At 35.5% G+C, this 23,055-nt stretch overlaps 1 protein-coding gene across 1 annotated transcript; it reads right to left on the bottom strand.

The window, feature by feature from the left end:
* Positions 1 to 5,966: 5,966 nt before the first annotated feature.
* Positions 5,967 to 14,358, bottom strand: LOC129272445 (relaxin receptor 1-like). The gene is made up of 5 exons (XM_054909594.2): positions 14,284 to 14,358; positions 13,515 to 13,586; positions 9,861 to 9,932; positions 8,653 to 8,724; positions 5,967 to 7,651 (listed from the first exon to the last, which is right to left on the bottom strand). Exon 5 carries the CDS (start codon positions 7,387 to 7,389, stop codon positions 6,595 to 6,597), a length of 795 nt encoding a protein of 264 aa, XP_054765569.2. The 5' UTR covers positions 7,390 to 7,651; positions 8,653 to 8,724; positions 9,861 to 9,932; positions 13,515 to 13,586; positions 14,284 to 14,358; the 3' UTR covers positions 5,967 to 6,594.
* Positions 14,359 to 23,055: the final 8,697 nt, after the last annotated feature.

A 23,055-nucleotide genomic window follows, 5' to 3' on the forward strand; every position in this document is an offset into this window, starting at 1 on the left:
CTTTTTTGGTCGAGTACCCCCCCCCCCCCCCCCCTCGTAGGAGCCTCCTGCCCTGACTAGTCCAGCCTTGACATCGACCAGTGGGACGCGAGTACGACCGGTACTGCTGGGGCGTCGGTTGCGGTGACCGGCGGTGTCGCCGACATGGTGGCTGCCGCTGCTGCTCACAGTCACACTCACTCAATTAGATCTTTTAGGATTGAATTATCAAATGAATATTTATTGTTCTAAAAAGTCAAACAATTAACTGTGGCACTGTCTAACGTTCATTTAAGCTGCCATAAATTTCCAGGTCAATGGGCTAATCCAACTGATATATATACGGACAATACGATATTATAACTTACCAAAAGTCCAAATGCAGAGAGACAGACAAACGTGCAATCATGTGTAACGAAATAATTGCGTCGACGATAACGTAATTGACATGTATCTTACCGATGCTGGCGCTCTTCCAAATTCACGTGTACGTAAGATCGTATCTCTGTGGTTCACGTGCACGTAAGATCTAATCGCTGTGATTCACGTCGAGTCTCACTGATCGATAAAGCGTCAAACATGTAATTATCACATTCTAAAATTAAAGTTAATGGATTCTGACGGATCTGAAACACTGGTTTATTTGGCACCCCAAAAAAACATGTAAAAGTCAGGCCTAGGATAGTTGGACATTTTATCCGAAAAAAATATGTTTTACATGACTTTTCTCAAACAGTTACCGTATGTGCTTCTTAGCCAATTAAAATCAAGAAAGGTAATGTGGGACAAAAATAATGATGAAACTCTGTTCTAAAAAAGGACGATCCATTGGGATCCTGGACGACGTCCTTAATTATTGACAATTTGGGTACGTGTCACAAAATACTTGCAATCAATTTCAATTGCAATTAATTGCAAACTAGCAATGAATCGTTGATATGCTTCTTGTAATGATACTTATTGTTATAGGCTCTATCTAAACCTGTCGATTGTATTGCGACAGACATATATATAACTTGCAGTCGACTGCAAGCATGTTAATTGCAGGACTCCTGGACCCCATCTTACAAAGACTTACAATTGATCCAATCAATCGTAACTGTATATGGAAATCCATCAGTGTCATAATTTTTTCTACTGGAAATTTGCACAATGTCCTACGTAAACAAAAAGAACCACAGTGAATTTTCAAGAAAAAAAATGAATGCATGAATATTAATCAAAGTTGGAAAATATTTTGAACTAACCTGCATGATTAATGTTGACGATATTGGCCGTCCATAGTTGTAATTGATTGGATCAATCATAGCTCTTTGTGAGACGGGGTCCTAGTAGTTGTGTAACTATATACAGTATATAGGATGAGATTTTACATAAATAAAAACAGCACGAACAATTTTATCAGCCTTGTTCTCATAATAATTTGTATTTATTTCTTTTAATCACTCGCCAACATAGGGGCCCTTAATGGTGAAATTTTGCACCGTATATGTGCAAAGGTACACCTTTCCAAAAAAAGGTTCAAAGATTAATCTTAAAGGTGCTCCCAGTTTGACATCAGCAGAGTCCCGTCCGTACAAAGAGTTACGATTGATCCACCTGAACTCCATGGAAATCCATCTGAATGTCATAATTTTTCCTATTGGAAATTTCCACACTGTCCTTCGGAAACATAAAGAAGCACACTTAATTTTTAAGAAAACAATGAATGTATGAACATCATAGTTAGAAAATATTTTAAACAAACATGCATAATAGACGATGACATTGCTGGCTTTCCATAGTTTTGGTTGCTTGGATCATGTAAGACGGGGCCCTGTCTGCTTAAAAAGTTTAACCTATTTTCTTAGTGTGTACATCTTCTACTCTACGCATCACTGTTAAGTATTCTGTTTTCCGAAAAAAAAAATGGGATTCAGATGCCAATGATAATTCCTAAATGTAAAATTTTTGTTGAGAACCTTTTTTTTTTTTTTTTTTTTGCTTGTCAAGTTTTTTACCTGTACGTGTGCATCCCAAAATTTTAGGTGGACGCCCCTAAATTTTTTGGCTTCCGCCGTAGGGGAAATGTGGCTGCAACATTAATATTCATCATGTTTATATTTAGGCCTATATATTTTCCGCGCACGCTGGTAAATACCAAGACATGTCGACGAAGTAAAACTTTCCATTCTAGGCTGTTTATTTTTCCACCTCGCTTGCTGTGATCGCTTGTATTCAATATCCAGTTCGATGCAGGATGATTAGGGAAGCATGCAAATTTGGCTTCCTCGACCAAGCTTGTCAACGAACAATTCTGCGTGCCCGAATTTTTCATCTTCACGGTCCTTTGCTCCCCCAAACACCCTCACATGTGAGCTAGATCTGGACGTTAATAGCTATTTATTCGGAAGACTCCACACTCACTTATTTCATATTAATCTTCTCTTATTTGCAATGTTCGGGTCAGTGTATAAAGGTTTTCCGAACGAATAGCTACTAACATGACTAGCGTCCAAATCTAGGCTACCTATGCACCTACGCACCCTCCAAACACACACCCACTCACCCAGCACACGTCCACAAACACATTCGCACCTTTTCAAGTAAAGACACCACTTTGAAATTGTTCTTAAACTGTTTCCTCTTGACTTGTGATAAGACATGATTTGAATGTTTAACTTGAAGATTTGACAAGTAATTTAAACAAAACACTAAAAAAAAAAAAGGGGGGGGGTCCAACCCAAAGTGAACATGGTCTTCGAAGGAGAACTAAATATCAGACGGTCAGATAAATGGAAGTTAAGATTATCGGGCAAAATAAGAAAAGCATTAAATTTTCAAGATTTGTCAGAGATATCATGATATCAATATACGTTTATGATGACATTATGATATAGGATGAGGACTACCTTTAGATTTGCTTTAATGCATGAAATGGTTAAAATGCTGTTTTTTGCTTTTTTAAAACTTAAGTAGGGTAAAAATATGCTCCATCATATCTTTTCTATTAATTGTTCCAGGTGAATAATTATTCACAAATTCCTGATAATTAAGTGCACAGCCAATGAAAACAGCTGTCCATAAAACGTGCCAGCATGGCTTACCTACCGACCTGCCAAATTGAAATGTTCACAATCTTTGGGATCTCATTTTTCAAATAGCCATAACTTTCTTACTCCTTGTCCAATTCGTTTCAAAGTTTAACAATCATGCTTTTCTTACTTATCATCCCCAAAACACCATGATAGGTCTAGTAATAATATATTCATTTTTCCCCTCCCAACAATACCACGAGGGTAACACATGCAACTGCTGCGTGAAGTCAACCTGTGGACAATTTCACAGGTAGAGCGGGTCGTGGGTTCGAATCCCGTCCAGGTCTGCTGTGATGTTTTTGTTCACAGGCTGACCTCGCACAGCAGTTTTGTGTGTTACCCAAGTGGTATTGTTGGAGAAAATGAATATCTTATTACACGTACTTGTCTTCATCACCCAACGAATCAACCATTCCTTTGACCATGATATAGGTTTGATTTAGGTCGTGGAGCGTCATGGCCCAGTGGATTAGTCTCCGGACTTTGAAACAGAAGGCCGTGGGTTCAAATCCCAGCCATAGCGTAATTTCCTTCAGCAAAGAATTCATCCACAGTGTGCTGCACTCGACCCAGGTAAGGTAAATGGGTAGGAAGAAATTCCTCAAAGAGCTGTGTATACCTGTCTCGGTAGTCTAGCTTAACCGGGTAATAATAATAGCAGGGCCTGCTGGGAGAACAGTTTTCGGAACTGAAGTGGCTACCCTTGGTAAACATACCGTTATTATTGTTATTATTATTATTTCCCTATGGATATAATTATAAGACAGATTAGGCGTCTTAGGTAAATTATGAGTGATGTTTATTCAGATGAATATTACACGTACTTGTATGTATCACCCAACGAATTAAGCATTCCTTTGACAATGATAGGTTTGATTTCCCTTTGGATATAATTATAAGACAGAGTAGGCATCTTGAGTAAATTACGAGTGATGTTTATTCAGCCATTGCTGCCAAGAGAGTGGTTACTTACATTATACTGTTCACATTCATCACGTTATATATAAAATAAAATATTTATTACTAATATAATCATCATCATGGTGATAACAATGATAGCAATAATAGTATCATTTTAATAGTAATCATGATTGTGATAATGATATATTATTTAAAGGACAAGTCCACCCCAACAAAAAGTTGATTTGAACAAATAGAGAAAAATCCAAAAAGCATAACACTGAAAATTTCATCAAAATCGGATGTAAAATAGGAGAGTTATGACATTTTAAAGTTTTGCTAAATTTCACAAAACAGTTACATGCACATCCTGGTCGGTATGCAAATGAGGGGACTGATGACGTCACTCACTCACTATATCTTTTGTATTCTAATATATAATATATAAAATATTTTAATTCTCTCCTCATTGGAAGGTGAAACAAGTTTTCTTCCTCCATGTACATGGGGAATTACAATTGTTCTAAAATTTTATGGTTCAGTAAAGCTGGTCATTATTGTCAAATCTGTAAAAATTGAAATATCGTATTTTATTCAAACAATAAAAAACAAAAGAAATAGTGAGTGAGGAACATCATCGACTCTCTCATTTGCGTGTTGCCGAGTTGTGCATATAACTGTTTTGTGAAAAATAAGCGTAACTTTAAAATGTCATAACTTTCTTACTTTACATCCGATTTTGATGAAATTTTCAACGTTATTCTTGTTTGATTTTTCTTTATTGATTAAAACCAACATTTTTCTGGGGTGGACTTGACCTTTAATAATGATAACAATAATAATAATGACAATAATAATAATAGCAATAATACAAATAAACAATAATAATGACGACGATAACAAGGACCGTGCATAATAACACAAACAAGAAAAGTAATAACTATTGTGTACTAAAAACAACCAGTAACTCATTCGTTTTATTATTAACTAGACTTGATTTATTTTGACTACAGAACATACTAATTAATTATACGATCAATCGTAATCATGATCTTTGTTATGATATCATTGATATGTTATCCTCCATACTTTGTCTTGTAATATGTTCTCTACTGTATGTCCTGCCTCGGCAGACTACATTTACTTCCTCTGTTCATTGTGTCTGTAAATTGCTTTATGAATGTTGTATTTTATATGTACTCTGATCCTTTACTTAATATCGAAATAAAGCGATACAAAATTATTAAACCATAGTTGTCATAGATATACTGCACATTGACCTGTCTGGTTCCCTTTATTCCCATTTCTTCTTTGAAGCAGTTTTAACATTTTAAGTCGAATCAACATATAAATCTACAAATCATGATAATAGAATAATGAGAAACTTAAAAACTAACTGATCAAATTTAAAATGTGACAAGTATGTATTGGCAACTAACTATATATATATATATAATTAATGCAAGTATATCAACTAGTGCAAATAATCAAGGTGCAAGGTTTAGCCAACTAACTGATTGACTTAAAAGAAGCTAGCCAATAAAAGTCTCCTTTTCCTATGATCATGTAGATAGGGACGTGAATTTTAAGTTGATAAACCGTCCTCTCCCACATTATGACCAGTAATTAATTCTTTACTAATGACCGCTCATCACCGATTAGGCCAAACAAGTAATACGTCACGTGCGGATGCAACCAAACATAGCACTGGGATTCTCTTTGCCGTCTTGTAATAATTGAGGACGTCTTATAATCCTATGTGCTGAAGTGATCAGCGAAACACAAAAAGTGTTACATCAGTGAGTGAATGGTGAAACTACACTTTATCACGTGATTGTCATTTGACCAATCATACATCAAGATTATAAGTATGCAGAGTGTAACGAAAGCATTCAATAAAATCCAAGTGAAAATGGTAAAAATATAAGAGTACGTAAAATATACTCAAAGTGCAAAATCGTACTCTAAATCTTTTTCGTCAAAATATTGTTTTTGTGTGTGTTTTTTTTTCATGTCATTTTGACTACTTCTCAGTGAATTCAAATCGTTTGATTCAACTGCATACTTAACTGGCATTATTGGCGCATCTTTAATAAAATGCTGTGATTTTTTTCTTGAAACTTCTTAAAATTGAAACACTATTCAATGTTGTTCTTTATTTGTATGAATGTGACTAATCATTGAGAATATTTAGTATTGTTCATCTTGTGTTTATCATAATGTAACAATAATTGTTTCAATCATATAAACATAAACATGTTTCTACCGAGTATTCCCTTAATTGTAGGAAAATGCATTTGATATAATATTTTGATTTTTAAATATCATTATTTTATCAATTTCAATCAAAATTATTAACTCAATGAAAATTTCATAACAAGCCCCTTTTAAATGTTCTTAAATAAATAAGTACATAAAATATTAAGTGAATTCGAAACCACAGACAATTTAATATAGGGGAGGCATCCTTAAGTGTAAGGGGATTACCCCTTTCGAAATAAAATCTACGAAAGAAAATTAAGAATGAGCATATTATCTATGATGTGTGCAAGTCAGAGAAGATTATAAACTTGGAAAAAAAAATATCGAACAAAAATTGTCTCACAATGATCACGATTCACGAATTAAACAATGTCGTCTATTTTGTGACCCTTTCGACGATGGTATAGATGAAAGGATTGAGAGAGGAATTAATAGGCAGGACAAAGACCACCAACCAAGCATAGACGTTGGAGGAAAGAGTGATTACATCGGTTTGGACCAATATACCCATGGTGATGATCGGCATCCAGCAAAATAGGTCGGTTCCAACGATGAAAAACATCTTGAGCGCCATCTTTACCTCAGAGGCAATCTTGTTCTTCTGTCCTACCGCCTCCCTGCTTAACCGAACTCTGACGAAGATAGCGGCGTAGCAGAACAATACGACTAGGAAACTGATGAGGTTCACTCCAAGGAAGATTGCAATGGAGAATTGCCACGTCGATGCTGTTCCAGAAGCAAGATAATTAAGGGTGGTCTGACCGAAGCGAGAAAATGTGTAGGCGTCAATCTCCGAATAGACCGAAGAAAACTTACGGATGAGGGGAAGGCCCACGCAAACGTCACTCAGGCCATAGGCACCAAGCTCCAGCTGAGTCAAGAGAAGAGAGGTTACACTGAGGATCAACGCCATAGCCCACACAATCGCAACAGAGATACGGGAGGACTTGATTCCCAGACGCTTCCGACTGAATGGGAACTGGATTGCAATGAAGCGATCAACGCTTAGCAGAGTCAACAAGAAAACGGACGACTGGGTGCTGAGTAACGAGATGAACCCTGCGATCTGACAAGGATAACTGGTTCGCCACTCGTAACCGATGCCATCCCAGAAATAGGCTTCCCCAATATACATATCCATGACTGCAAGGATCAACATGTAAACACCCATCAGGAAATCCGAAATGGCCAGATTGCTGATCAAGGTTGATTGCACAGAACCAGTGACTGTTGAAGGTTTGTTCCTCAACCTCGTGACGATCACAAAGCCATTACCGAGCAGTGCACTGATACCAAGGATCCAGATGAATACCTTAATGGTTCTGTTTTGGAGGAACGTTTTGCGACATGTGAAGAGTGGATCTGGCAGTTCTCGTGTTATACACCCGAAACTTTCTGGAGCAATGCAACAAACTCGTTCGTCTCGAACAACCCTGTGTAACAAAAAAGCAAATGAAATGTAAGGAAATTAATTCTCGTGATATGAAGACATTACTTTGACTTGTGTTCAATATACGTCACCAAATAATGTTAGAGAGGTAGGTCTATTTGAAAACATGTTTCCATTGGGAAACACTGTTTTACTTATATAGGACATACATATACATTATACATTTATACGGCACTTCTTCGTGTAAACACTCAAATTACTTTACAATATAACATAACAAGTGATTATTCTGCTCTCCAAGTGCTTACAATATATTAAGTTTGTGTTACAGAGAAAATAGATGTTCTTAGCTTATTTTTGAATAATTGTACAGAAGGACTTGAACGGATGTTGCTGGGGTGACTATTCCAAATACTGGGACCAGTGAAACTTATGCTTTATTGTCCTTTCTTGGAGTAGGCTTACATGGGTCTGTTCTAGCACGCAATGAGTAGTGACCTATAGCAAATTACATATCCTACCATAAGTTACTAGCTCGATTTGCTTCAGTCATGCTATTTATCTCTAATAATCTTTTTTCTTTCGTGTTATTTTAGTGATACATTGATCAGGGATATGATTTAAGAATATATACCTAAATTTCCTTTGCGTTTTTTTATTTGCTTCTGTATATGCGACTGTTTAGGATAGCAAGCATGACTTTGACGATGGGTAAACGAATAACAGGGCCCATTGCACGAAAGGGTATTTCAAAGACAGTCTTTTCGCGTCGCCGATCTATTATGATGCGTCGTAGGAGACGCATTACAAAAAAAAAAACAAATCTATTTAGCTCACTTTTCAATAATTTATTTATACAATTACTTGAGATACGAATCATTTATAGGCAACGACTTTTGATTTTTTACTTTAACGGATGAATAAATAAATGCAGGTATTTTAAAAAGGCGTCTTATACGGCGCATCATCGGCTACACGAAAGACTGTATACTTGTAACGACCATTTCGTGTAATCGTCTCCTGGCTTCTGATACCTGTACTTACAAAAGCTCAATTTTGGAGGGGCCCACGAATGTATCGGGTTGAAGACGAATTCTGTCTGATGAAAGAAGTCGCCTGGAAACGAAGTAATGTCACGGCGTCAAGATAACCAATGGATATGACCATAGGCGGCGGAAGCGGGGGAGGGGGGGGGGTCCTGTCCCCCATTAAATTTGAGGTGGGGGACGGTCCCCCCTAAATTTTTTGTTGATAACCTTTTTTTTCTTTTTTTTTTTGCTTGTCAATTTTTTTTCCTGTATCCATCCAAAAATTTCAGGTGAACCCCCCCTAAATGTTCTGGCTTCCGCCGCCAACGGATATGACAAAACTGTAACATAAGCCTGACAAAAAAATAGTTATGGATCAATCGTGTTTCTGAGAGATAATGAACGACACAAAGCATAGGAACAACAAACAGACCGCATATTGCTGAAATTCATTGTTTCTTGATAAAGGTCCTGATGTACAAAAGTTGGTCATTTCGTTTACCAGCTTCTTTAGATTCAACCCCTAAGAGTAACCTATTGTCGTTACTATTATTAACTGTACATACATGTAATGATGATAATTTGTAATGTATTTACTCAGGTTTTCTTTTGAATGAGATCTTCTAAGTGTAACCCGTATAAGGAATAGTTAACATAGTAAAGGAATTTTGTCTAAGGTAATACTGAAATCAACACCGATTTGGGGGAAAAAATATCCTGCAAATACCAAACGTGACGTGACAAAATTAGAAATATATTTTTACTCGCATTTTCGCCAAATTATAAAAAAAAGAAACATCACGCTTTTCCTGGTTTCTTTTTAAGTCGCACCCGAATGGACGTTCTTCCACTATGCCATGTGTATCTAGCGAGACGTTCCAAGTCCAATATTCCGTCGCATCTTTTTATGGTGTTAATATGATCTTTTTTTCAAAATTGATTTTCTAAGGAGTGACTGTGTAGCCTTGCAGAATCTAAAAAAGTTAACGAATGTGTATTTATTTGATTCTTTGCGTAAAAAAAGTTTGATTAAGTGCAGATCAGCCTACATCACCTTCCCCAAGATTTACATGAAATAAATAAATAAATAAATAGCGACAAAACCATAACAAAAAACAAAAACATCAAGTACAAATGCCAATAGTTACGGAAATATCCCGATATCAATTGATGCTACCCCTCTCCATTTCCCCTTAGGATGAGCGACCATCCCATAAAACTCACACATCCCGTAATGTAGGCAGTCCATTCAAGGCTCCAGGTTCAATGCTTGTGATAGGGTTCCCTTGAACTGATCTATGGATAATAAATAAAGGATATTAATCATGATTCAAGATTTATACAGCGCATATATCTTCTGTTAATGATATTGAAGATGCACTTAAACAATAAAAATGAATGAGACCACTTAAACAATGATAAGAAATATAAAATGATAGAAATTTGACTGTTTTTTTTTGCATTTTGATAATTCATAAAATTACAGAATCGATTGGAACGTGGAATTTTAAAGTAAGTCCACAACAGAAGCTGGGTCTTTAATTTGTAATGGAAGAGATATGGTGCCCGATAGGGAGAAGATTAAGATCGATAGATAAACAATAAACAGATAAATATATGAATCGCTCTAATGTATGCTAGCTCTCTAAATCATTTCATAAAATCTTTGTGTTGGTTTCAAAATCATGTTAATCATGTCTGCTCAAAAGGTTAATTAAACAAAAAATAGCATTAGCTCTACGAATCCCAAACTACTCAGAGACCACAGACATCATTGACACTTTCCGAGATTTATTATCCTGAATGCATAGTTTTGATCATGCATAGTCTTATATACCCACTTGAATAGTGACAGTTTTTCCATTACTCTTTGCGACATATATTAACAATTTGATAATACGTATGAAACCAAATGGTTATCAAAACAAAATCCAATTATTTTATGAAAAGAAAGGGGTTGGCCTATACGCATAAACCTAGTTACAAAAAAAAATACTAGTAGTCAAGTTTGAAGACAAACCTTGCCAGAGCAAAATTTTACAAAATTACTGGAGTCTCATCAGAAAGAAAAGATTTGTTTTAAATGTCAAAAGTTTTTTTTTTCAATTTTTCCAAGAATCTGCTAATTTATATAAAGTGCTCCCTGATAAGGCATTCTATTACAGTGTGTCCACTGTATGAAACACATGCTCTTACAGTGTCTCAATGTGTCCACTGTATGAAACACATTCTCTTACAGTGTGTCACACAGTGTGTTCACAGTATGAAACACATTATATTACAGTGTTTCACACAGTGTGTCCTCAGTATGAAACACATTATCTTACAGTGTTTCTCACAGTGTGTCCACAGTATGAAACACATTATCTAAGGGTGTGTCACACAGTGTGACCACAGTATGAAACACATTATCTTACAGTGTGTCACACAGTGTGTTCACAGTATGAAACACATTATCTTACAGTGCGTCACACAGTGTGTCCTTAGTATGAAACATATTAATTTACAGTGTGTCCTCAGTGTGAAACACATTATCTTACAGTGTGTCCACAGTATGAAACATGTTATCTTACAGTGTGTCCTCAGTATGAAACATGTTATCTTACAGTGTGTCCTCAGTGTGAAACACATTATCTTATAGTGTGTCACACAGTGTGTTCACAGTATGAAACATATTATCTTATAGTGTGCCCTCAGTGTGAAACACATTATCTTAGAGTGTGTCCACAGTATGAAACATATTATCTTACAGCGTTTCTCACAATGTGTCCACAGTATGAAACACATTATCTAAGGGTGTGTCACACAGTGCGTCCACAGTATGAAACACATTAGCTTACAGTGTGTCATATAGTGTGTTCACAGTATGAAACACATTATCTTACAGTGCGTCACACAGTGTGTCCTCAGTATGAAACATATTATCTTACAGTGTGTCCTCAGTGTGAAACACATTATCTTACAGTGTGTCCACAGTATGAAATATATTATCTTATAGTGTGTCACACAGTCAGTCCTCAGTATGAAACACATTATCTTACAGTGTGCCCACAGTATGTGGCATATTATCTTATAGTGCGTCACACAGTGTGTCCTCAGTATGAAACACATTATCTTAGAGTGTGTCCTCAGTGTGAAAAACATTATCTTACAGTGTGTCCACAGTATGAAATATATTATATTATAGTGTGTCACAGAGTCTGTCCTCAGTATGAAATATATTATCTTACAGTGTGCCCACAGTATGTAGCATATTATCTTATAGTGTGTCATACAGTGTGTTCACAGTATGAAACATGTTATCTTACAGTGTGTCCACAGTATGAAATATATTATCTTACAGTGTGTCCACATTATGAAATATATTATCTTATAGTGTGTCACACAGTGTGTCCTCAGTATGAAACATATTATCTAACAGTGTGTCCTCAGTGTGAAACACATTATCTTACAGTGTGCCCACAGTATGTGGCATATTATCTTATAGTGCGTCACACAGTGTGTCCTCAGTATGAAACATATTATCTTAGAGTGTGTCCTCAGTGTGAAAAACATTATCTTACAGTGTGTCCACAGTATGAAATATATTATATTATAGTGTGTCACAGAGTCTGTCCTCAGTATGAAACACATTATCTTACAGTGTGCCCACAGTATGTAGCATATTATCTTATAGTGTGTCATACAGTGTGTTCACAGTATGAAACATGTTATCTTACAGTGTGTCCACAGTATGAAATATATTATCTTACAGTGTGTCCACAGTATGAAATATATTATCTTATAGTGTGTCACACAGTGTGTTCACAGTATGAAACACATTATCTTATTGTGTGCCACACAGTGTGTTCATAGTATGAAGGGGTGTATCACACAGTGTATCCTCAGTATAAAACACATTATTTTAGGGTGTGTCACACAGTGTGTTCACAGTATGAAACACATTATCTTACAGTGCGTCACACAGTGTGTCCTCGGTATGAAACACATTATCCTACAATGTGTCCACAGTATGAAACATATTATTTTTCAGTGTGTCACAGTGTGTCCTCAGTATGAAACACGTTATCTTACAGTGTGTCCACAGTATGAGACACATTATCTTACAGTGTGTCACACACATTGTTCAAAGTATGAAACACATTATTTATAGTGTCATAGGCCCTATAGTGTGTTCACAGTATGAAACACAATCATCCTCACTCTCTGTTTTGAGCGTTTTACCTGTGAAATTGTATTTTCACATCTAGTCCATGATCATGTGAACACACTGTGAACATTTAAGCTGTAGGATTGTCCACAATGTGGAATTTTTACACACTATTAGACCAATATAACAGCGTGAAACACATCTTCATATACTATACGATGTGAACACAGTGTGCGTTACTGCTCTGTCCAGTAGGATTGTTTTACAGTGTGTATCACGAATGACGCTCGGAGATTGGGGCTTATCAGTTATCACAGACTACAAACTGAGTGATTGGCCTTCTGATTGGACAGCTCCTCTCGAAAGTAATCTGAGCCGAAACGATTAAAATAGTTACAATTTTGTTTGATAAAACAATCAGCACTTAGCTATGGGATGAATTTTGCCTGGTATAGTCAAATTAATGATTATGAAAAAGTATAGGAGAATATGTAGACAGAAAGAGAGGAAGAAATAGAAATATATCGGTCTAGAGATGAAGAAAAAGATAGAGATAGAGAGAGAGAGAGAGAGAGGGGGTGGGGGTAAGTTTGTAGGAGATAGGGAGGGGATAGGGAGGGAGAAAAGGTTAAAGAGAGTGAAAGAGTGTAAAAGCTAGAGAGGGGGAGAAAGAGAAAGAAAGAAAGGGGAGAGGGTGGCATGGGGTCGAATTTTTGTTACATACTTACAAGATATGAATATTGTTAAGCCCGTAAAAATAGGATGAATTAAGTGATGTCAAACGATTATGAGTGATAATCCTGCAAATATAAATAAAAGCACATACAAATATTCAAACAATAATTACTCTTTATTGCAACAGAATAAATGAAAAAAGTAGACATATCAAATTCATATAAGTGACACAATCATAATCTCCAATGTACAGTTACAGAAACAGGGTTTGTGGTCATCAACTAATAGAATTGCAGTAAAAGTTTTGAAAGATGATTAGGCAAGTTTAAGTATTTGGCAAAATTGAAAACTATCCTGTCCTTACCCTGCAACAAAATGTCGTCACCATTGTGACCTATACGAAATACCTTTGGGGGCGCCGTAGTCTAGTGGTTACGACTCTCGTCTTTCAATCAGAGGGACGTGGGTTCGCATTCCAGCCATGGCGCGTTTTCCTTCAGCAAGAAAATTATCCACACTGTGCTGCATTTAACCCAGGTGGGATGACTGGGTATCCGACAGGATTAATTCCTTGAACGTTAAGCGCCTTTCGCAGCTGGAGCTAAAGCCGTGGTAATATATTGAGCGCCATTGAATAGGCAACTAGACTATCGGCGCTTCATAAATGCTAAATATCATTATTGTTGTTATTATTATCATAATCATTATTATTATCATTATTATTACTATTACTACCATGTTTAGTATTATTACCTAGAGAAGTGTAGTGAACACACTTCATAATGGAAAAAAACGAATTTTACGTTATTTTACAATACTCACAAAAATTCAAGGCTGTGTCCAACATCAGCAAATGTTCCAGGCGGTATTGTTGTCAAATCATTGAATTCAAAATCTCTGAAAATTAATCATATCAATGAGCACATTCATCAGGATTCTCTTACCAACATATCCTACAAGGTAATATACGATTGTCAGATTACTAAATACAAGATGAAAAATTATCAGTGATAATTCAGTTACTGTCATACTAATGAACCCGAATCAAAATCGAGCAATGATACGCCATTAATTTATCTGAGCAATGACCATCAACGAGTAAGGACGTGCCGCGTACCCTCTCCCAAACTGTTTTAATCCACATAGGTATATGTCGGGCATTCAGCATGAGCAAACACGCATCAGCGAGACAATCCGGAGCTAAGCGGCCTAGGCCGTCGGCTACCCCGTCTACCCCGTCCAGCCCTGATGCCAACATGGGCGTGTCATCGGAAATGAAGTCATATCTAGATAACTATATTGGGAAAATTGATGAACGGTTGTCATCGTTGGAACGCCAAATTACTGTACAGAATACAAAACTGGAACATAGAAAGGAAGATTTGGTTGCATCGCTAAATTTTCAAGCAAAAGAAATGCATGATTTGAAAGCGAAACTGAGGAATCTACAAGAAGAAAGTGATATAGGCGAAAAAAACTTGAAGCTGAAATTGATAGACTTTCCGCTTACATATCGCGAGAGAACCTTGTCTTTTTGGGAATCCCAGAAAGTGGAGAGGGTGACGAAATACGAAGGAAACTTTTAATAAATTTCTCGTCGAGAAACTGAAGTTGAGAGAAGATCTTGTTAAAGAAATTGAATATCAACGAGTTCATCGGGTGTAAGCTATATACAGACCACGCCCTATCAAAGCAAGGTTCCTTAGATTAGCAGACAATATGGCAATTGAAAAGAATGCCAAATTGTTGAAGGGGAGTAAAATGTACATTGCACAAGATCTGCCCAAACGAATTCGAGATGAAAGGAAAGCGCAGAAACCGGCATTGAAAGCGGAACGGAACGCAGGGAAGCTTGCTTACTTCTCACGGGCGGAGCCGGCTAAACTCTTCGTCGCTGGAAAATGGATCCAACGGAAGGACCAAGAGGAGCTCATCGGAATATGGGGGAAACAGAGTGGCGCAGGAATAAATAACGCCTCTCTGCAGATACATCGGGATCAGGCAGGTGTTAGGATGGATCGAGCGGAATGGAGGAATACATCGAGGAAAAGCAGGTGACAGTGCACCGTTTATATGGGCAAGGAGTGACCAGGGTCCGACCGAAGACGGCATCGAAGTAATGGAAAACAGCGGCGCTGAAGAAGCAACGCAACATGAGGGATATCTGGTAGGAGCAGTAGGAGGAGAAAATCCGGGTGTGGAGGTCTCGCTTATACATATATGGCAGGCGGTTCAAGGCTCCATGATGAAGAAGTATATGTCAAAATATTAAAAAAACATCATCATGGAGTCCTCAAGGCTAGACCTGATGCCAACCATGCCATCAAAATAGTAAGACTTGCTTCATCTCCTTTTCTTGTTTAATAAGCCATTCTCATTTGCCGTTAAATAAATGACGAATTACACGTTTCCATTTTCGCAATATTACACGAGGAAGCATTCGTCACTTTAAATGTTATTTTGATGACTATACGTTAAAATGCCGATGAATTACTCGTCCTATATCAATATACCGTCATTTCTTTTCAAGAAAAAGAAAAAAAAAAGAACTGTACAGAAGATTTTGAGCGGAGTACTTGAAAGATGGAGGAAAGCGATCATGAATTCGACGCCAAAATATTTGTTCACTAACATTGGATGCAAAAACTATTGGATGCAAGAAGTATTTACTGAAAGAAATATGTCAACAACAAAAAAAAACTACAAAAAGGAAAGAAGAAGAACACTAAAAAGATAATACACTGTGTCAAGTGATGTTTGTGATAGTAATTCAGGTAATTTGGATACATTGCATAAGGTTTATTTTGTATTGAATGTAAAGCTCTACAATATATAATATATATGTTTTATTCAATGGCAAAAATAACTATACAGTGCGTATCACAAAAAAAACCGGAAAGTTTTGAAAAGTCTATAAAAAAATTGTTTCAAATTATGATATCTATATTTTGATGTTAATAGATGCTCTGAAATCTTATCTTTGAAATGCAATTAAAAGAAATAAATTTTGTTCATGCTTAAGCGAACACGGGACGTTTCTGTCGGGGGTTCAAAAAGAGGCTTGCACCAGAATGGCGGAATATGAGTTATATAATGATCAGACTTCTTGCTAATCAGCAGACTTCCTCTTAACATTTTCATTATCTGTGCCATACTTTTCGAATTATGCTGTCAAATTTTATTTACAAATTTATTTATTTACTTGAATTATTTTTTTTTTCATTTAAACTGCTTTTACCTTTGAATTTTCCTTCATAAGTAAGAAAAGAAGACTTTTTGTCAACCCAAGCAAGAATATTTCCATTATTAATTGGGAAAACTTGTGATTATTCAAATTCTTTTATTATATGAAACAAGTTATGTTATGGTACCTTTAAATGACATGAATCCATTTTTCAAGTTTAATTATAGGCTTGACAGGACAAACGGGAAGGGATTCATGTCTTTCAATGGCAATGGTGTATTGAGTCAATTTTGAAGGAGCTAGATATGGCAGATCGGGTAAAATGTATTAAAAAGTTGTGAGCGAGCAAAGCGAGCACGCAAATATTCTCACTTTTTATTACAATATCAAATTTTGTGATAGATTTTGACATAATATTCAGAAAATAATATCATATTTTACTTTCTATCTTTCCTTTTATTCCTTTCCACTTTTTTTCTTGGTCATGATTTTTTTTAATTGAAGGGGGGAGGAGCATCCCCGAGCCCCCGCCTATCTGTATGGCACTGTTCAAAATGCACCATAACCTTTGTAGCACACAATGAAAGGATTTGAGAAAAAAAAACACGCTCTCCCATACTTCGGTTGAAATAAAAATTGTTTTTGCTTGAAGAAGGAATATTCAAAGCTAAAAGAGAACATATTAAAAAGAATCAACAACAGAACAATTCAAGCAAATAAATAGATTTGAAAATGAATTTTGACAGCATAATTCGAAAATTATGGCAAAGATAATGGAAGGTTAAGAGGAAGTCTGCTGATTATATAGCAAGAAGTCCGATCATCATATTTATCATTTTATGCCATTTTGGCGCAAGCCTCCTTTTTAACCCCAGACAAAAACATTCTGTGTTCGCTCAAGTATGAACGAAACTAATTTTTTTAATGGCATTTGAAAGATAAGACTTCAGAGCACCTATTAACACCAAAATATAGACATCATAATTTGAAACAAAAAAATTATAGACTTTTCAAATCTGTCCCGTTTTTTTTATACGCACTGTAGTTGTGAAAGGTTTCAATAGACTATTAAAAAAAGAGTTATGTACGGTTTAAGGGACGAAGAATATTGTTCCCCACCTTAGCTAAACGTAAATCAGAGAGATGTCCTTTCTTTGTTGGTGGGCTTCCTTCTTCTCATTACATTGAAATATAGAAGACATTAAACTAGGGCTATTCAGCCAATGAAATTACTTGAATCTATGATAACAACTATTCCAGTTTTATCGGGATTCAAGACAATATCATCTAAATCAAAGCTATGATAATTACTCAATAAATTTATTTAATGTTAATTCATTTTTAAATTTTGGCGAGGTAGCCATTGATTGAATAAGATACGTCACTTGTTGTCCACGAGGAAGGATAAGATATACTCTCAAGGAATTATGCACAACAACAAAAAAGAGCGTGAGGAGAAAGGAAGTACTTTTTTTCTCTTATTAATCAGAGAAAAATATGAAAGACAACAAGAAGAAACAAGCTGGAGAAAGGAATTTATAATTTGGTCACAATCTTTGGTTCAGGTAAATAAACAAAAAATGAGGGGAAAATTGAATGTCATAATGTCAGTTATGATTGATTATACCACATTGGATGGAATTTTGCTGTTAATACGTTATTCCGAAAAAAATAATAATGAAGAATATACGTATAAAAGAAGAAAAGAATGGACAGAGAAAAAATTAAAGTTTAAATTTCTTGATCGGTATATTGGTCGATGTAATTACTTTCAAGAAATTTAATTATCGTGAAAATACATTTCTCTGTGTATGTGTGTGTGTGGTGTTTTCTTCATCAGGTCACGCCTTAAGAAGAGTTGAGAAAATATGAAATATGTTTACTTTGTTTCATCCATAATCATTAACAATTTATTATTAAATTAGATAAGTTTATGCCATACGTGCATGTAAGCCAGGTTATTTAAACTGAATAAACCTGCAAAAAAAAACTGAAGCTAAAGCTTTATATTTCAAAATACACACACACATACGACAGCGGAAAGGTTATTGATTCATAATGTCTTTTTTTTAAGATGGCAGATTGTAATTGATTGGAGTTTTGTTGCTGTTGTATTTTTTAAAACTAGGTTAAGGTTGAAAAATCAGAAATAGGAACCCTCCATCTAAAGTGTTATTGATCATAATACTACGTGTGTATTGGAAATAAAGGAAGAGAGGAATGGGGGGGGGGGAGAAATGCCTTTGATGACTATTTCGAATTTCGATAATTTCATCAATATTGACTCATGATTTTGAGGAAAAGAAAAAGGTAACAGGAAGAAGATAATGAAGGATGGAAATGAAGAAAACTCATTCCCAAATTTTGGGGGTCTTTTCCGCTCATCCTGTCACACCTTAACGATAGACGACACCTTCGTGTTAAATATGAAATATATTAATTCTGTTTCACATTATCTAGTTTGATGGAAAATAATATATGTCATTTATGTTGGCTTTTAAACTGCATGGTATTTATCAGCAATTAAAGACTGATTTTATGTAATTCTAATATCACACTCGTTAAAAAATAACAAAAGAAACTAGATCAATTATAGATTGTAGTTGATCGATAGAGGTGAGGGCGATTTGAAGAGGCTGTTCTCATTACGCTTTCTAAAACTAGTTTACTGGAAACCGATTCAGGAAACCAGTTTGGAAGATCGCTTTTCTAGCGTTCCCACTTGATCACACGAAAGTGGTTTTCAAAATCACTTCACGTAAAGCGCTCTTGTTGCTATGGAAACGCTCTCATAGGGGTGACATGTTTCGCGCGAAATTCGATAATACAACTTAAGAGGAATCTTGTCCTTTTTAATTGCAGCGTAGGTTTGACTATTCTATATCATCAGCGTAATTGGTGGAAAATATTTTGATAGGGTAGGGAGGGGAATGGAAGGAGAAATCGCTGGAGTAGACAGTGCGTCCCACAAAAAACGAAACCGAGATTTATCACAACTTAATCACAAATACAATAGACAAATGACCTACCACTGTAGCAATTGACATTAACAATTATACAGCGCGTCCCACAAAAAACGAAACCGAGATTTATCGATGATTTATCACAACTTAATCACAAATACAATATACAAATGACCTACCACTGTAAAGCTTACATCTGAAATTACTTAAATTATTTCTCATTCACGCATGAGTGAGCAAAAACAATTTGAAGAGGGGATACCAAAAAGTCATTTGGCGGGCTGTATCTGGGTTTCAAAAAGAAAACCACATTTTTAAAAAGTTCAATATCTGCTCTTTAATTTGATACCTCATTTCCAGAAAATGGTGAAGAAATAACAAAGGTATGGTTATTTGAAATAAGGCTTGATCTTCAATAATTTCATAAAATGAAGAGGTTCTACAGGCTAGCGTTCAAACTCACTTGACACTCCGTTTTGTTGACGATCAGCCATGCATTAAGTCTTTAGTTAACCATGCGATAGCTTCTGTGGGAAACCGGTGAAAACACGTTTATTTAATGAAATTATGGAAATACAAGCATTGTTTCGAGGGAACATAACTTTTTTACTTCTTGACCATTTTTTGTGATTAAGGTATCAAATAAAAGAGCAGATATTGAACTTTTTAAAAATGTGGTTTTCTTTTTGAAACCCAGATACAGCCCGCCAAATGACTTATTGGTATCCCCTCTTCAAATTGTTTTTGCCCACTCATGCGTGAATGAGAAATAATTTAAGTAATTTCAGATGTAAGCTTTACAGTGGTAGGTCATTTGTATATTGTATTTGTGATTAAGTTGTGATAAATCATCGATAAATCTCGGTTTCGTTTTTTGTGGGACGCGCTGTATAATTGTTAATGTCAATTGCTACAGTAAGCCTCCTTTCCTCCTCTCTCCCTCTCTTTCCTTTTCTGCAAGATATATTATGTGAATGAGTTGCATATTTTAACGAAAGATTCAATGGTTAGAATGGCAATTGATGTATCGTGTAATTTCCATTCTGTTGATTTGAAAAATTAAACTCGCGCTTGCTTAAAGAGACAGACACCAGAACTTTGGAATCCAATGATGGGTATTTTGAACTGCATGTCTGGCATGAAAATACTTTAAAGATGTCGTACAGTTTAAACATTAGTTCTCCGGTACGTCCTTTTACACGATTGTTTATTATTGTTAATGTTTTTTTTCTCTTTTTTTTAAAAGGACTGCAATTTCCTTTATTCCTTGTAAATTTTTAAGATGAAAGATTCCAATGATTCCGTACAATCCAACAGTATTATAAGAAATGATGAGATAATGGTCGAGTGGCCACATTAACTAGATTGTAATTGAAATTAGTAAATGTACTGATATTTTAATAGACATCAGAATGAAAAACAAATATTTCAGAGACAAAACACATTTCTGATAAAGAGGGTGTGTTATAATACGCTTCACGTGTAATGAATAGATTGTTAAAAACACAATAAAAATGATTAGTCTGTGTAGTGCGAATGATCGCCAATTTAAATTACTTGAAAGAAGGAAGGCGGGGGAATCTCATCTCAAGCATGCATGTGTGAATTTAATTCACAACAGCGAGTATGAAGATTCCTTTCCTCTTCCTACACTTTTTAATTTCTTACTAAAAAGGTGAATGCAATGTCCACTTAAAAATTCAGTGCTATACTTGATTAGATAATCCATGATTACATAACTTTACTGATCATAGTTTGAAATTTTTTTATTGAATCGTTGGTGGAATCTCATATACTCTTTTAAATCAAACTGAATTAGAATGAATGTATCTTAGATGCAAATTTCGAAGAAAAGCTTTTGTAAGGTTCCAACAGTGGTCCTCAATTGTATTACCCTTTTCGGTCTTAAAAGGAGAAGATTTTTCAAAAGAATGTAGATATAGAAGATGCAAATCAACTGGGTAAACATTGAACTTTTAATCCATATCTTATTATGTGGGTCGCCGCCTCGCCGGTATTTAGGGAGTGAATATATATGACGAGAGGTAATTTCTTCAGGATAATGGTTTAGTCCAGGTGGATTTTTTTATTGTTATTTTCCTAAGCTCAATATTGACTTTCATTCGAAATCAATCTCAAGTTAGGGAGAGGGGTTCGAGACATCATGAAGATGTGTAAGACATGTAAGAGGGTTTTCGTTTTAGACACTTCCTTTACGAGAAGGTCTCCGTTGATGGTCTTGCTTGTTGATGTTTGTTTTATGTGCACTTTGTTTTTCGTTTCCTTTTTCCTTTCAGGGTCAATTGGCAGTGGCATTTTGATCATGATCAGATTTACATGTAGGCCGGGCAGACAGGGTGCGGCGCTCTTCCACTTCTCATCCCACGATTTATTATCTTGTCCGCACCCCTGTATTCAATTCCTCAATCTGCAATTTCATATCCTTAAATGTTAAGAGAATTCCAGAACGTCATAAGAGGCAACATATTTTTAAATGGTGTAAGGAAAAAAAGGGCATATTATTTTTCTCCAGGAAACTTTTAGCACTCAAGATATTGTTAGTAATTGGAGTTCCATTTGGATGGGTTTTGTAATTTTAGTCATGGTATACAAACCACGGTAAAGGCGTTATGAGTTTAGTAGATAAAGGGTTTGGTATCTCAATAAAATATACAATCATCGATACGGGAGGTAGATATATACATTTTTATTATTGGATCTTTGCAAAATCAAGAAGTAATACTGGGAAATGTTTATTTCCCTGTTAGTAGTAAAGAGCACGAGCAACTTGAGTTTTTGGATTCTATTATTAAGATTTTAGGAAGGAAGGAGTTCCAAAACAAACTTTTTATTATAGGAGGTGACTTCAATATGGTTAGGGGTATTTATTTAGATTATGATGGAAAAATGTTAACAAGAAGCAAGCTAAACTTAGTTCAATGTTCGAAAGTTTTCTTATTGATTATAAGGCATTAGATATATGGCGTGTTAAGAAAGATTCCAAGAAACAATATACCTATCATCAAGGAAATCCGTATATGCAAAGTCGATTGGATTACTGGGTGGTTTCAGATATTTTAGAAGAGAAAGTGTTGAATTTATTGTATTTGATCACTCAGCAATATAACTCAATATTAACTTTACTCATATGGTCAAACCAACGATTAAGACTGGTTATTGGAAATTTAGTAACAGTTTATGTAAGGACGAAGAATATGTTAAAAGTATGAAGGAGGAAATTATTCGTATGAAACAGATGTTATCAACAGAGATTATAGACAGCAGAATTTTATGGGATTATGTTAAAATGGAAATCCGAAGTTTTACTAGGAAGTACTAAAAGAAAAAGGCAAAAGAAAGAAGAGAAAAAATTACAAAGTTAGAAAAGGAAATTGTAACATTAGAATAACTGCAACAAAGACCAAGTAATAAAAATAAGGATTCAAT

The sequence above is a fragment of the Lytechinus pictus genome, chromosome 12, assembly GCF_037042905.1.
Source record: "Lytechinus pictus isolate F3 Inbred chromosome 12, Lp3.0, whole genome shotgun sequence".
NCBI lineage: Eukaryota > Metazoa > Echinodermata > Echinoidea > Temnopleuroida > Toxopneustidae > Lytechinus > Lytechinus pictus.

Bases quoted from the DNA above. Each gene is read 5' to 3' on its own strand.
- LOC129272445 (XM_054909594.2), bottom strand. From the start codon at position 7,389: ATGGGTGTTTACATGTTGATCCTTGCAGTCATGGATATGTATATTGGG.